Source organism: Pinus tabuliformis, chromosome 7 (assembly GCF_031772625.1).
Source record: "Pinus tabuliformis cultivar Carrire ecotype Pingquan chromosome 7, CPIR1, whole genome shotgun sequence".
NCBI lineage: Eukaryota > Viridiplantae > Streptophyta > Pinopsida > Pinales > Pinaceae > Pinus > Pinus tabuliformis.
The window spans coordinates 492,926,085-492,943,512 of NC_142293.1; the positions used below are offsets into that span (position 1 = coordinate 492,926,085).

Consider the following 17,428-nt stretch of genomic DNA (forward strand, 5'->3'; position numbering starts at 1 on the left):
TAGGGCTTTTTATATCTTCAAGAAGTTTGGGCTATATCATCACTTTACAATCAAGGTTTCTAACCTTTTGTAGTAGTCCAGTACAGTATTGTTATCATTTCTAGTTCACAACGGTTTCATCAATAAAAGTTTGATTATGTTCAACAGTAAGGGTTTCCAGGTTATAAGCTAAGGTTTCATTGTTCTATCACTTAGACCTATTTATGCTACAACGACATATACATGACTTTGTGATAGTTGTACTTGACAGTGATACTTGTTGATGCTTGTGTACTTGATAGTGATTGACTTGATATTATTTGTATAATGCTTGCATGCTTGTCCATATAATTATCTTGATATCCTTATGCTAGAAAGCTAACATATGCAGGTGCTTCATAGCTATATCTGAGCAACTACAAGACATATGCCAGTAGGCCTCTTTGGGCAAAACTTGAGACAGTTGCAAGGTCATAGAGCTGACCTAAGGCATCTAGGACTGAGCCATCATCAGACATCAGGGACAGTAGCATATAAACTGGTACTTGCAGTAGTAGATTGAATGGTACATCCTTCGGCAGCAGTGCAACAGCATAAGGTCAAAAGCAGCTTGGCACAGTGGTTTGGGAAACAGCTCCATGAGCTTCTTAATGCATATTCATTCGTGAGCATTGCAATGTTTGTGTCGAGGGCAACAGTGGTTGTCATACAGTGATAGTGTCAAGGTTGACAAAGACAGCTACACTGACAGTGGCAGAAATAGTAATAGTGGAAGTAGAAGGGACAGTAGCATATAAACTGGTACTTGCAGTAGTAGATTGAATGGTACATCCTTCGGCAGCGGTGCAACAGCATAAGGTCAAAAGCAGCTTGGCACAGTTGTTTGGGAAACTGCTCCATGAGCTTCTTAATGCATATTCATTCGTGAGCATTGCAATGTTTGTGTCAAGGGCAACAGTGGTTGTCGTACAGTGATAGTGTCAAGGTTGACAGAGACAGCTATACTGATAGTGGCAGAAATAGTAATAGTGGAAGTAGAAGAGACAAGAGCAGAGGCAGATTTGATTGACAAAAATCATTGTGCAGATTCTTGTTTTCATAGTTTCCTAATGATATCGAGCATAGGTGGATCCAATCTGAAAATTGTGAAACATTGTCCATCAGTGTGAGTTGAAGATTAGAGCCTTCAGGGCAAGTGGCAGCTTGTTGAACAAGGTGGCAGGGTGGTGCATGGCAGGAGAGTGGAGTCTCCTTCAGGTCGGAGGCTAAGAACACTTCATGGTGGTAGGGTGGTGTTAGTGCAGGTCGGTGCCTACATAAGGTGTTGGTGCATCCTTTCAGTCGGAGCTAATAAAATACATCCAAGTTCGAATGCTTTCCTGAAGATCGGTCATCACAAATCCAGGGCAGTAGGACAGTGTTATGAGTCAGGTTGCAGGGTGTCGTGGGGTTTGGAGCCTCCAACTAGTTGTAGCTAGTGAATCGTAACTCCATTCGGTTGTAGCTAGTAAACCATAGTAGGCCGAAGCCTACTAGGGGTTGGAGCCTCCATCCAATTGGTATTGGTAAAACGAATCTCCATATTTATATTCAGGGAGTTTTGGGATTCCTTGTGCAGTTGCACTAAAGTCGTGTACTAAATTAAATATAAGAAGCATTATGCGGTTTTTTCTCGCATTGGGTTTCCTTGTAAATCTCATGTGTACCGTCTTTGTTATTGCGCATTGTTGAATGGTGTTGTTTACTGTTCGTGTTATCTGATACTAATTAGTGTGAACTTAATGTTTTAAAGATTAAAATTAACTAATTGGAAAGAAATATTGATTCACCCTCTCTCAGTATTTCCAACAAATATATCTCTAAGATGGCTTCTCGCATTGAGCATTTCTTTCATATCATTGATGGTTTTATTGTTCATCCATAGTATCTTCAACCATGGTGGAATGCCTCTTTATTAGTGGAAAGTTCGCTCTCACTCATTGTAATTTATAACTAATCACCACATCTCGTAAGTGAATTCCATTTATAGTTTTTGTTCTCTTTAGGAGATGAAGATAGACAAGCATCTCATCTTCAAGTAACCCATTTACTATGAGATCTATAGGGGATTTTACAATCTCTAAATTAGACTCAAGAGGGTCTCTTTTATCACACCTTTTTCATCAACTTGCAACAAGGGGTTTTTATAGAAAACAACATTTATGGTTGAATGTTGATACCATGAGAATCAACAAACCATGAACTGGCAATATTAATGTTAATGAGGCAACTGCATGGCCTAAATTGGGAAACAACTTCAGCTCCCATGCATGGCATTTACAACGAATACCAATAAATAAAGGGATCTCTCAATAGTTCCAAGAGCTCGATGAATGTAATGTTATGCTACACAAGAATAGTTAGGAATTCAATCACTTGCTTGTTCTAGATTCATTAATTCTCATTGGTATCTACATTCAACCATAAATTATGCTATCTATTAAAAACCCTTCATCAGTGCAGGAGGATGAAGTGTAATAAAGTGCCTTACAACCTATAACTATTATCAGAACTAGAGGTTCAACTATCTATATTTCAGAAACAGAGAAAACAATGACATGGCCTACTAGACTCTTACAAATCCAAACACACTAGGTTGATTGCAATTTTATTTTCCATAGTGTTGCGAAAATCGCAATTTTTTTCCCTAAAATGATTAAATGGGTGATTTTTTCCCAAAAAATCCTTAATTTTTGTATTTTTTTAATTTTTTAATTTTTTTGTATTTTTATAGTTTTGCCGATTTTTACCCATTTTATCCCGATTTTTACGATTTTTTCCTTTTCTGGACCATCGCCGATTTAATCCTGATCGTGATTATCACAACATGTTTCAACTTTCAACCAATGGATTCATCAAGCATCCGATAAGCACCCTAGTCATGGGAACTGATGTCAATGGTGAAGTCAGGTAGTTTCATCCTTATTGTGTTGCGTTGAGACCATTGAGAACACTCAATTATACAACAAGGTTACCTACACATCCTAAATACAACACCCAGATTGGTTGTTCAATTGCCGCTCTCATTCCCAGCAAACATCTTGCAAATAAGTGAAAATCACATGTTTCTCTCTAATACAAGGAAGAGTCAACCTCAGATGTTAGGACAGCATCAACAACAAACACCTAGCTTCCCCTCTCGGTGGTCCACCCTAGCCCTCTTGGCCCAAGCCATCCTCCAAATGATATCAAGCTTAGCATTGGTGCTCACATGATGGTTACCGACACTGCCAACTCCTTTGATTTTGAGGTAGGTTATTTTGGATGTGATCAAACCAACTCTCTTTACTACAAGAGTGTTCGTCCTTCTCATATTTTCCTCTCACACAGGACCAATCTCTGCTTCATCGTCTAGGGTTTACACCTTTATATAGTTATTTTGTTTCATTCCTTTTACTAATCAAGATTCTAGTTTCTTTTTGGAGATGCCATAGGCACTCCCACATTGCCATTGAGCTTATTCTACTTTCTAGTCTCATTGATCTGTTATTGTTGTTTGTTGACTTTAACGTAGTTTTATTTCTTTCTTTCTTTATGTCAAAAGGTGCATTCTATAACCCAGCATGAGGTAATGTGTAACATGGGTGACACTAACATCATCATACATTGGTCCATATAATTTTGAAGAAAAATTGATCACATTGTTAAATCCATATATGAATTCAACCAAATTTAATTAAACAATAATAATACCATTTAAATAAACACTTTGTATATTCCACTACATATGAAAACTATTGGCTAATATTCCTATAGAACACCATCTATTTTATTGAAATTATAAACATAACACAAAAGTAGATCCATCTTAATAACATAATCTATTAAGTATTCAGAGGGATCATGTCAATATAAGTCCAAAGATTCTCTCAAATTTTTGCACCATCAAAAATGTTTGCAGCTCAAAGCATTTGATCCACCTTGGTACCTGATAGATCAAGGAATAAAATGGACCTACTCTAGTACAGACTCGACCAAAACGACCTCTGTGGCATGCTCAAGAGATGATTTGGTGTAGACAAAAGCACATGTATTCCCTCACAATGGAAGAATATTTAAAATAAGCATCATTATTTTAATTCCTTCGTATCATCTTTGTCAGTTGTTGAACATAAAGTGAATTTCCATAGCTATGAAAACTTCATCAAGTTTGTACTAGTGTTTCCATACAATAAAAACAAATTTAGGCAATACCTTAAAGAGCGAGACAAGTACTTACTTTTCCAATTAGAATGATCTTTTGAGCTTCTTTCTCAACAACAATTTCAATCTCAATAAAATCTTTGGATGTAGGGCGAACAATATAGTTGGCCACATTGACCTACATTAAGAAAAGTTTAGCTCTCACAAATATGAGTAAAACTAATTAAACTAACAACTAAATCTCCAAATAAATTTCATTAGCCACAAGCATCTTAGTATGACCGCCTGTTTAAATTTAATAAGCATAAATATATTTAGCAGTTAAAAGCTTTTCTTCAGAATAAAATTCTGCTAGGAGATGAAAGTTTAGAAACGCCAAGAAATGCCGAGTGCAGAAATAAGGATATAAAATAAAAGAAAAATACCTGGCATGCATATGGAATTTCTTGACGATATTGCATGAAAATTTTTTCCCGAACCATTTCAGCCACAAAAAATCTCTCTGGATGCTCACTGATGATGTCCTTAAACCCAAGGTAACGAGTTCAATTTACTGTAAATATCATATGAATACCATGTATGTCTGCAATTTAAAATCTGGAAAATAAAGCATATAAAATTTAAATGCTAACATGAATCAAAAACTAGCTGTTACGAGATAGAGTCCAGTAGACTGAAGGTCAAGTTTACTCCAGTACATCATTCATAACATTAAAACTTTAGATAGTCACATGAAATGCAATGAACTAAACATAAATTCATAGATTCATATTTAAATCTTATATTTTGAACTTTGAAACAAAGATCTTGACAGACAAAAACAATTCTTGAGGTTTTACTTTCACCTCCCGCACAAAGATGTTTATAACATAAATCCAGGTGAATAGCTGCAAAGCTAGATGGGAAAGCTTAATGACTGATGAGAGTAATGATTACCTCAGGAGACAGCACCTTAAAGTGAAACATTAAACAGAAACAATAAATTTATTTCCTTTCCCAAAGCAAAAGACACAACACAAGTAGCAGAAAAAATAAAACAAATGAAACATAACAACAATGTAAGATGTTTAAATATTCATGAGATTAAAACTTCTTAGTACATTATACAAAAATAGGTTTTTAAGCTTTTTGATCAGACAAATAGAGATGGGTGGAGCTGCATTTATCAGCTCATACCAACCCAGGCATACAGTCCTGTTGTGGACCAAACATTATCAGAGGTGGAAGCACAGGGTTCTCTTATATTAAAACTAGTCATAGAAAGGACAATTAAACACTAAATAGTTATGAAACTAGAGAAAGCCATGTGAAGGAATAAAATCTCCAAATTTTATTATTGCAGAGAAATTATGGCATAGCTAAGCAGATATGAAGATTTCACCCCAAACTAGAAGTCTGTGTAAAGCTTAATCTACAGGTGAATCATTTCTTTGTGAGAGATTACATTCCAATCGAACCAAAACCAGTAATGACTGCTCCAATAGCACCATACCATACCATACTCACACCCATAGTGTCAAAAGGATTAGTTCTAGATGGTTCTCGAGCACAATGCCCCCCTCCCCCCGACAAGCTCCTCTGCAACCCCAGCAGAACAGCTGGACTTATCCAGAGCTGCTTTCCATCAGCCTCAGATGCTAAGGAGTATCCCTCGCTCCTACATCCCCCACAAGAGCATGCAGCAAGACACCTTGTTGGATCCAGAAGACTCTGACAACAAATCAGAACCATTGCCGCCCCCCTTGCTGTTGGCTATTGTTAGTTTTTGGTAGCAGCAGAGAGGTGTTCTAATCTCTTTGGTGTCTAGGAGGCTAAGGAACATGAGATCTCCAAAACCCAGAAAATGTTTCACAAGAAAAGCCTTAGAAACACCTCAATTAGATTAATTAGTCAATAGTTAAATACTTCTTAACTTAGGAAAATTAGTTAATTAACTCAAATTAATTGAGGGAAATTGATTTTGCTCTAGAGACTTCCATAAAAGTCATTTGATGGGGTAAAAATGATCTTAGCCATCGATTGAGATGTGATCATGGCCATTGGTTGCCCAATAGATGATTATAGGAGCAAGTCTATGGGGTTTGGAGAAAAAACACAATACAATTAAGATACAGAGGCAAGCAATGTGTATTAGCCAGTTGGAGAGAGCAAGGCGCAGTTCCAACCAAAGAGAGTTAGTAGCATGGGTTTTTAGTTGTCAGAGGAATTGCAAGAGGAGGTGTGATAGCTTCAGGAGGCAGATGGAGGCAGAATGACTTGCAAGGAGTGAGTCCTAGAGGATATGTGAATTATCCAGTGGGTGCAGTGTGCATTTCTGGGCAGCAGTGTGTTAGTTTTTGTAGCATTGGATGTGTTCTAGCCACGAAATTTGGTGGAGAGGCTATAATATATGAGATCTTCAAGACCCAGAAATCATTTCTAGAAATTCCACCTAGAGGTGACTTAATTAGATTATTAGCCTATTTTTTTAATGTTTCCTAAGTCTAAACTTATGAAAATTGGTTAATTAATCTATATTAATTAAGTCAAGGTGACAATCATCTAGAAACTCACACGGATCGATTCCAAGATTATCCTAGCCATCGATTAAGTTTTAATCTTGGTCGTTGGTGCTCCAATAGTGGATTATAAGAGGAAGTCGATGGGCACTTGGAGAACATACTTGAGAACACCAGAAATTCGATTTCCTTGGCAAATAGCAATGTTGCAGTAATTGTTATTGAGATAATATCGGCTCGAGAAAAAATCGGGAAAAAAATCGTATTTTTTTCAATTTTTTTAATATCTAAAGCATCTACAACATAAAATAAATACTTTGACAAATAAATATGATAAAATAACTAATATATAAGATGTGTAACAACATTTCTAGTGCTACATCACACATAACAATGAATCATGTCCTGAATAGTCAGTCCTGACTCCTGAGTCCCAACTCAGCCTCAAAATATCAACAAAAAGTATAATAATGTATCGCATATCATGAGTCATAATGTCATATACAATGAAATGAACCAAATAACTAATACCACTGATTTCCTCTGCCCTCTTGCCAGAAAATGCAATAGCTTTCCCTCTAGATGTAGATGACAGTGGAATTGGCAGTGGAATTCCCTGTGCTCTAGAAGCTGAAGAACTAGGAGCTACAGGAGGTAGACCACGTCCTCTACTGGTGACAGGGATAGCCTGGGTAGGTTGTGTCACCTCCTCCTCCTGTTGCTCCTCCTCCTCATCAAAAAATCAGCACAACAAAAACAAACAAAACAAAACAAAAAAATTATCAATATTTTTTCCCAGAAAATCACGATTTTTACGAAAAAATCGAGATTATTTCAAGTTATCGTGACTTTTTCGCGATTTTTTGCGAAAAAAATTAACGTAAAAATCGGACGATAATATCGCCAAACTCAAAAAATTGTTATTTTCCGATATTCTCGCGATAATATCGCGATTTTCGCAACACTGGCAAATAGATTTCCAGAGTAGCAACAGTCAGCGGTCGGAGAGCTAGAGATCGAAGCAGTGAGTGAGGGGCAGGGGCAGTGAGTCCAAAGGAGAATTTCCAGATCCAGAGAGGCAGCAGCAAGCGACCTAAGTGATCCACGCAAAAGCAATGCAGAGACTACACATAGGTTGACGCAGATCAGTTCAATTTCGCAGAGGAGGAGATTGATTCAGTTTCGAGAGGCCAGGAAAGTCTTCCAGAGGGTCGGAGTGTCACTTCCAGCAGCAGATCCAGGCTAGACAGCTTGCTCAGAGGCAGAATCGAGCCACACATGTGAGCGACAGCGCAGATGCAACGCAGAAGGGCTCATGCTGGGGTTTGGACGGCTAGTTTTCTATAGAAGCCAGTGTCGGGATTGCTTATGGGGTGAGAGAAATTTTTCTCTCTAACTATTTATGTCAGATAGTTGTTGATTGGATTGTTAGTTGGGCATCCATAGATTGTACTCATATTTTTAGTGTTGCATAACAAAATAAAACCCTCATCTGCTGCACCGTTTTCCCGCATTGGGTTTTTCCGGGGACTTTTGTCCAAAAACAGCGGTGTTAATTTTTGTGTGCGCTAGTATTTTCTCGGTTCCAGTGCTATTTATTTCTGCAGTTTTTATTTGTGAAGGTTGCAGTGTGTTTATTTCGATGTTGTTGTAGCAATAAACTGAATAATTAATTTATCAATTAGAAGAAATAATACCAGTTGTTGCAATAGGATTCCAATTTTCAGATTTTTCACATAGTATCAGAGCGTATTTGATCAATCGGGAAGCTTAAACACTAAGGAAGGAATTTCATTGTTTACTGAGAACAGTAGACCGAAATTCCTAGAGGAAGCGTAGTTCATTGCCAGGCAGACCGAGTTACTTGGGGAACTTTGATTTTTCAGTGCAAGAGGCAAAAAAAGTTCGAATTTCCCAGATAAGTGATTCCAGCAGGCAAAGGGCGCAGCGGCAGCTTAGTTTTTTGCTACGCAGATTCTTGGTTGGATGTAGAGGGTTTTATTGCAGGTTGCAGAAGCAAAATCCGCATCGAGTGGAAGAGAAAAGCACACATAATAGAGGGAAAATTTTCCTCAAGGAACTTCGAGTCTCGAAAGTTTGAATTTCCAGTTGCATATTGGCAATAGCAGCTTGCAAGACCACGCATTCTAGAAGGGAGTGTGAGTAGCAAAGTAGCAGTCGAGCATAGGGAAAGAGGGAGTTTTCGACTTGATTAGAGATGACCACAACTGGGCTGAGAGATCAGGATAGGTTGGAGGGTTCCTCCAACTATGTCATCTGGAAGGCCAGGATGTCCTTCCTGTTGGATGAATATGGCCTGAAGCTCTACATAGACAGTGTTGTGGCAGTTCCCCAAGATGCGGATTAGCTAAAGGAATATAGGAAGGAAATGGCAAAGGCAAAGCGATTGATCCTAGATGGATTCCGGACCATATAGTCTCACACATAGCTGGCAAGGATACTGCCAAAGAGATGTGGGATGCTCTCGCCATGCTATATCAGGGCACTTCCGAGTAGCAGAAGATGTTCCTAGAGGAGAAGCTGAGATGCATCAGGATGCAGAAAGGGGAAGGCATAGATCCCTTCCTCACCAGGATTCAGGAGGTTCGAGACCAGCTTGCAGTTATTGGGGCAGCGCCTCAACCAACAAAGCTAGTGAGGTTGGCACTAAATAGTGTCTCTGAGGAGTGGCAAGTATTTGTCCAAACTTTTGACAATCCGAGGAATAGAAAGAGAGAAAGAGATCATGCAAATGTTGTTGATGAAGCTCCGCCAAAGAAGAACAAGACTGAAGAATCTAAAGTCAAAGACTTATTTTCTTAAGTCACTTAGGGATGTTACCCCTTACATATCCTTCTACCTTAGGTTTTGTAATGTTTTCTCTTATGTTTTCATTTCTAGAATTCATAAATCTAATGTCTTGTTAGAAGTTCTTGAATTATGTTGATAAGTTGTAGGTATCCCTCAGAAAGATTGGATTAAGAGGGAGCCTTCACCATTTTACCAAAAGATAAGTATATTGTTCTTTGTTTCCTCTTTCACGTTTGATTTCCTCCATACACCTAGATTTATTTGTGTTATGTAGTCATAATCCTTTCTTTGTATTTTCCTTGGTAGTATAACTTGCAAGATTACACAAAATTTATGGAAGAAACTTCAACGAAGGACTTATGTCATAAAAATAGGCTTGTTGCTAAAAAAAACTCTACAAGGTTGGTTAAAGAACAAATCAAGGTATGTTTTGATTTAACTTGTTGCAGAAGAAGGTATGAATATTCTTCATTTTGAAATTTGCTTCATACTACTAACTCTCTTATGTCTAAGGTTTTGAATCATGAGGATTCATGTTGGGGTGATTAATCGCTAGATTGAATCTACCCTTATCACCCTATCTCTTGTTGTTAGCTCATTTTGGTGAAACCCTCATCTTTAGGGTTCATAGTAAAACCCTAGTTTTTTTATGCTTAGGGAATGCTAATGATGAAACCCTAATCTTCTTAGGGTTTATCTCTTGTCAAAATCCTACTCTCTTAATGTTTAGGAATGTTATGATAAATCCCTAGCCTTTTAGGGTTTATTGTTAATGTCTAGAATCCCTAGTCTTTCTTAAGGTCTGGTAAATTGGGGTTTTGACAAAACCCTTGTAATAGTCAATATAAAATCTTAGAAATGGATATTTGGGTATATATGCTTTCGTATAACTGAAACGCTAGCCTAGTCAAAATTGTTATATATCTAATTTTGGAACTTGATGTTTGTATCTGGGGTTTACGATAAAACCCTAGTATTAGACTGATATAAGTCTCTAGGAAATAATAATGGAACCCTAGAAATAAAATGTTGATATGATAACTTGATTATTGTTATTCATGATTTAGTTTTTGAAATCTAGGGTTTGTAATAAAACCCTAACAGTTGATTTTCTAGGGCATGATAATGAAACTCAGGAAGTATAATGTTCTTGATTATTGATATGACTTAGTTTTGATGATGAAATCAAGGGTCTATAATCGAAACCCTAGTAAATGTTGCTACAAGAAAACTAATGGATAGATTTCTTGATCAATAAAACCTAACAAGGTTTAGGTCTTGAATGTCTAAAAACTAATTTATTATGCCCTTATTATAATGACATGCTTCATGCTCTTGTACATATATATTTGTGTTTGGTTGCACTTCTTGAAATTTTACAGGTACATAGTCTTCAAGATGATGAAGATGCTTACCTCATATTTGATGATGATGTTGAACATGATGGAAAGAGGGCGCTGTGAAAACCTCGATGACATTAAAGTTCAATAGATGATCTTGTTTCCATGTGAAGGAAGATCTAAAATTCTCCAGTGAATTGTTGTTGCAAAAGGAAGAGCCTATAAGATAATTGATGGACTTATCCTTGGATTAAGGAATGTGTATATTTCCCTAGCTGAGAGGAAGCTTGAAAAGAAATGTAGACTTGATGAAAAGGCCATGAGGATGTTTATAGCTGAAGCAATACTGATGGTTATTCGTGATTGATAAAGTTGTGAACAAGACTTGGATGTTTTTGGAAGAAGTGTCAAGGTTGAGTTTGGTGTTGCTGGAAAAGTTGAAGAAGTAAAGCTTTTGACTAGATGTGTTTGATATGATGTTGACCTAAGCAGCATCAGTATATTTGAAAATCACTGAGGTTTGTGTTAACTTGTATATATATTTGAAAGTTTGTTGCTAATTGGGATTGTGTTTATGCAGAATCCAAATCTCTCCATAAGAAGGTTGAATGTTTGAAGCATGCTTGGATTGGTAGATATATCTGGTTTAGTTGATAAGGAGAGATGAAGCATCTTGAGGCAACAAGATGCTTGGGAGGACATATGGCCGGCCTGTGATGATGTCTAGATCCCGAAGTAGGGAGGATGTCGCTGGTCTTAGAACTCTGACCTTAGATACGCACCTAGATCCCTAGGTTGGTGTTAAAGCAGAAACCTGATGGTCGCTATAGAGGCTGAAGCTTGGAACACAACTTAGTCCCACCTAGTTAGATACCCTAGTCAGGGATCTAACCTGTAGCATTGTGTGTGTTGACTCTTCATAGAGCACATCATTTTGAGATCTTCCATGTACCTATGTATATATGTAATTATGAATACCTCCCTAGTTAAGAGGGAGTGTTGAAGAATGTAACTAGTGTCAGTCTTCATAATTGTATTTGAGTCATAATGTAATGTATTTGTCAAAAGAAAGAAAAAGAAATTTTATTTGGCTTATTAAAGCATGGGTTTCATGCTTGGGTAAATGATTAATAGGTTAAAGCCTCCACTTTAGGCTTCTAGGGTTGATGTCTTGAGTCTTAGTCTTTGTCGTCATGTAACAAACCCTTCTTCTGCTTTATCTATCAAGAAAGAAATTTATTTTGTTGTAAATTAAGTCATTTAGGCCTCCTCCACCAAGTCAACCTCAAGTTCTACAAGTCAGCCTCAAACGGAAGCTAGAAACAACTATAAATAGGCAGCTACTCGAGCTCATTTGTACACTCACTCAAGCAAGTTCGATCTGTTATTCGAAGAAGAGAAAAAGGTGCGAAAAGGGCAAGAAGAGAATGAGAAAACCTAAAGCAAAGAAGGAGAAACCAAAGTAACTTCAAATCATCAAATTTCTTCCTATGCTATAGATGCATCAATTACAAGACCATGTTGCAAGCAAACTACTATAGAAAGTGATGAAGTTGTTCTACCCTTGATGGCACAGCAAAATTGCTAGACAGCATTTGTTATAGAAATGTTTAATGTAAGTTGAGGAATACCTTCTCAAAAAGGGTACTTTTGTCAATAATTGAAGAATATATATATATATATATATATATAATTCTGGAACTTGTTACTTTTGATGCTCGAGATTTGTGCAACAAGAAAGCTTCAAGATGTTTAAGACTTGAACCACCATATAGTCAAAGAGTCATTGTTGTCTATATCAAGTTAAGGTCACTTCCAAATCTAAAGGTCTGAATGAGTGTTATAAGGTTATGTCATTGTAATTCTTTAGCATATAATGAGGCCTATAATGAGAAGAAACTTTTGAAGATGATGAAGAACAAACCCTAAACACTTGTCTTGTTTGCAAGTGGTGAGCTAGAGTAATAGGGTTTTACAGGTCTGAAGCAAGCCTTTCGTCTAGGATATGTATAATAATTCCCCTGCTTATAAAGGACCGCACTATATCGTGCTTTCAAGGAGATCACAAACAATCTCAAATTATTGTAATGATTGTTGTGATATGCTATGAAATAGGCCGCAATAGTTTACACTCTAAGGTTAGTAAGAGTTTAGTACAGGTCAAAGCTATTCTAGTCCTAACTGCTTCAACAAAACATATCTTATAACAATATTAACAGCAACTCAATGATCTTAGCAGGTCGGTTTTACTAGCTTTGTCAGTCACTTATGTCTACAAATAATGCCACAGATACTTAGAACAGTTTTTGGTCCCCTTTGCGAATAACTTGTAGAGATCAGCCTTCATATATTGAAATTTGTAGCCCAAAGACTTGTCTGCATATACTAGCCGCAAGATTTACTCCATATGTTCAAAATCAAAGCCCTAAGAGACTTTTTTCCTGCAATTAACATGACAAATCCAAAATTCCCAGAATAGATATGACGGATTCCTTAAGTTTTGCCTGATGTCACAGGTCCACACTTCTTAAGAGAGGCAAAAATTTAGATGAACCCTGTTCTTTCTATCCACAAGTGTAAGAAGCTTACTCAAAGAGAGAGGGTTGAAAAGGTGAGGTATTCCTCTTAAAAATCATGCCAAGAAATGCTCCTTTAAACAAACCCTTAATAATCCATAAGTCTTGATCTACCTTCGATCTTCCTCCTATAAGAAGGATTTGCCCAAACAAATCCCTTACCCAAAACAAAATACAAAGAATTCCAAAAAACCTCATCTGATTTGTCTAATATTTTCTCATAGTCGAATTACGTTTCAGAGCAAGATCACAAGATGTTCATTGTATTACATTTTATTTTATATATTTGGTGATGAATGAACCTTCTTTTTATAGGCTAATGAGGAGCTTGTGAGGATGAGTCGTTGGAGGATCTTTAGGAGCTTAATCATCTTTGAAATGTTGACTTCCAAAAGATAAGGCCGCAAGTCTTCTTCTTGAAGTATATATTTTTTTAACACAAGACCCCTTATGGATGTATATAAAAATAATCTCTAAGGCTTTTAAGACTTACAATATCTTTAAAAATTTGATGAGAGCCCAACACCAATGATTAAAAAATATGTTGACCATTGGAGGATCTGCCACGTCACCATGCATGGGATTTTAGCCCACGAACTAGGGTCTTCAACTTCAAACGCGAATATCTCTCAAACTGTGAGGAACTATGTGGCATGCCACATACCATCGAAAACATCTTGACAAGGAGAATTAATGACAAGGATTTCCAAGGCAATTTCAGTGATTTGCTTCTTCAAAAACCTCTAACAAGTTCAAGGTATGATCATTGTCCAGCCAAACCCTAGAGATAGGGTTAGGGATTCCAGCCATCCTTCAATGGAGCTTCCAACTTGATGTAATCTAGACAAATATAAGAGTGTTCATTAACTAACATTGACATCAATGACAACACCATTCAACACTCATCAACTCTTGTTTCACTGTATCACCATCATGCAAATTCACGTCCTCAGGTTGCTTTCTCAAGCGCAACTCAGTGTGCCTTTGGTCCACCCTTTAACGAACTTCTAACTATCTTAGACTCGAACTAGAAATACACTCATTCTTGCCTTTTACACTAACTGCCACTTTCCTTTTGTATTGGAACTTGATAAACATTCACCTATGTACAGAACCAAAACTTCTAAATAAAAGGCTCATATCTCTGAACATCGTATCAGCATGGAAGTGATCTAGCTTGTCATCTATTTTCCTTAGTCTGCCTTGACTTTTGCTTCACAACTTCTCCAAGATTTGCTACTTCATTACTTCATCTAGAGTTGCTTCAAAACTTCATCATAGGTTGCTTCAAGACTGCTACAAGACAGATATAAAATCACCAAGGTCTACTTCAAACTTCTAAAAGTCTGACTTCAAAGCCTACTTCAAAAGTTGTTGCCACAGGGTCAAATGAATGTTTGTTACAGGCTTAAACTCAACTTAAGGCACTCCCTTCTCTTGCAGCTAGACTTGTTTCTCTTCTTTGTGTAACCTCGGCATTTTTCAACCAAGCCTGCAGCTTTTATGGTCGTATTACAAACCCTTATCGGAGATCAAAATAGCCCTAACTTGGGCTCAGAAACAATCCTCAAAATAGCTCAGCTTTGTTGCATTAAGACCGCTGAAATATCCTGTGACAAAGATCGAGACTAAGAACAATGCAAGGTTCGGGTCCAAATTTCGCTCTACAAAAGACCTCGGATGGGCCTTAGGAAGGTCAAAACAGAGCCTCAAAGGGATGCTGAAAATTCTCAAACTAGGCCTCAGGAAGGCCGAGAAACAAATCTCAGAAGTGACTGCCTTAGAGCCCCGAAAATTTCCCTCAGTGAGGCTGAATAAGAGCCTCAAACACTAGTGCAAAATGTGCTCAAACAAAAGGTCTTTCGTCAGCAAAAAATCGCCACATAATATATAGAAATTAAGTCAAAGATCCTTCTTGAAACTCGACCTTCTCCAGATCTTTAATCTACCTCAGCCTCATACTGCTCCTAATTGATTTTACCTCAAATCCACTGAATCTTCTTACCACGCCCACAACTAAGTGTGATATATAGTGGTTGGGAGGGGGGCCTATATTGGAGCCAACCTTAACAAATTGTAAGATTTTCCCTTTTGAAAAGGCACGTCTTTTGCATGAGTTGACATAAAGGATTTTCTATTAGGCCAACTGTTGGCATTATGATTCAAGTGTTGTCCTTGATGGCAACTCACTCAGAGGTTGGTACAGGTGATGGCAACTTAATCAGAGGACAGATCTTAGTACAGCAGGTCAAGAAAGTTCATACACGTAGGTTCATTAAGCCCAAGTCGCGTATACACGCTAGTTCACTATATACCAAGTCGCGTGTACGCAGGTTCGCTATATACCAAGTAGGGTATACACGCAGTTTCATGAACGGAAAAGAGCGTACATGTCGGAAAGCTTACTTTTGGTCCGTGGTAGTTAGTCCTTGGAATTTGTGCCTATGGTTTTGGACCATGGAGTCTCGACAGACGTGTTGATCCCTAGTATTGAGTTGATGGTATTGGGTTACTATGGTTTTGGACCGTGGTATTGTGAAGGGCCTAAAGCTATATAAGGAGAAAGATCATTAGGCCAAAGTGTGAGTGTGTGAGTGATGAAGATCTGAGGAAGTGTGAGATCCAAATGCTGGTTATGGGTTGGTGATCTGAACCAAGGTTTCACTCATGTGGAGGATGATGAATGATGGAACGAGATCTCAAGGCTTGGAATGATTATCTTCATATGGTTTGACTGTGGATAGACTAGATCTACTGACGCATGTTTATTATTATGATCTAGGTATGTTTTGATGTCTGATATATCTGCGGAGTTTTAAGCTTGAATTTGCAGATCTGTACGCAGGTTGGTTTTGGTAAAAGTGCGTATACACGCAGGTTGTGTTCATCCAAGTAGCGTATACAATGTGAAGTAAGATATTTGAAGATGGAGTTGGATCTGGTTGTTGTTATGATGATGTTGACAGGGTTTCAGTGATTCAGTATTGGGTGTTTCAGTTATTGATGATGCAGGTTGTACTACAATGGTGATTGTCTTATGGATCCAGTATGAAAATGTATGAAACGTGGTCCCGGGAAGATCGTAGGCCGGCACCTACGTACTGGTAAACATATCAGCCAGTACAAGAGCCAGGGGGTTGTAGCTCCCTTCCAGGAGCAGCTGGAAAACGAGTGAAGGTTGTAGCCTTCTGTAGGGTTGGCACCTACGTACTAGTAAATGGATCGGCTAGTACAAGAGCTATGAGGGTTGTAGCCCTCTGCAGGTTGTAGCCTGCGTGCTGGTAAAGGACTGCACCAGTACATTGTAAAAGAAGTTTCTTATTAAAGAAGAAAGAGACGAATTGCAGCAGGTGGTTTTCACCCACATTGGGTTTCCACCTTATATCATGGTGTTCATGTGTGTGGCTTTTATGTGATGATCTGTTCTGTTATACTGCACCTGTTTACTGTCAATGTGGTTAATAATGTTCTGATGCATTTACTGAAGATAAGCTAACTGAATCATAAGATTTCTGGATATATGCTAGTTGCTTTAGACACAGTAGCGTGTACACGCAGGTTCACTTAACTAAAGTAGCGTATATGTTTCTGAGCATGAAATTTGAAAAGTTTTATTGATCTGATAATACTGATTCACCCCCCCCCCTCTCAGTATTATTTCCAACACCAACCTATGAGAGGAGACTTTTTGCCTTTCAAAAAGTTAATCTTTTTGTCTTCAAAAAATATTTCATTTGCTAGAGCCGACAAGTTTTTTCACTATTGATATTATTATTTTTAATTTGAAATGGCACAGTCATGATCTTAGTGAAGCAGACTTTTATCCAAAGAATAAACCTTCCTGAGAAAGCCACATTGAACTTGGTGGACCATAATTTTCTTGAAAGAAAGCCAAACTTATCGAACCAATATTGCCTTGGTTCTTAAATCAACAGGATTGAAATTTGACCTAGGGACATACCCATTCACATGGGGCACCATTTCATGCATTAGGGCAAAACTTCAAATCAAGATATCTTTGCAATCATGAAGATCCACATGC

The 17,428-nt window shown here is 37.7% G+C and overlaps 1 protein-coding gene across 3 annotated transcripts in view; it reads right to left on the reverse strand.

Annotated features, from left to right (window-relative positions):
- LOC149248184 (GTPase ERA1, chloroplastic-like) overlaps positions 1–17,428 on the reverse strand; it is a 158,761-nt gene that overhangs the window by 94,493 nt on the left and 46,840 nt on the right. For all 3 annotated transcript variants that reach the window (XR_016266654.1, XM_089458362.1, XM_089458363.1), the window contains exons 6-7: positions 4,587–4,685; positions 4,238–4,339 (exon numbers count right to left, since the gene is read on the reverse strand). Coding sequence is in view for 2 of the 3 variants with exons in the window: in XM_089458362.1 (XP_089314488.1) it covers positions 4,238–4,339; positions 4,587–4,685 (201 nt within the window). In the remaining variant the exon portion in view is untranslated. The remainder of the gene's footprint in view (positions 1–4,237; positions 4,340–4,586; positions 4,686–17,428) is intronic.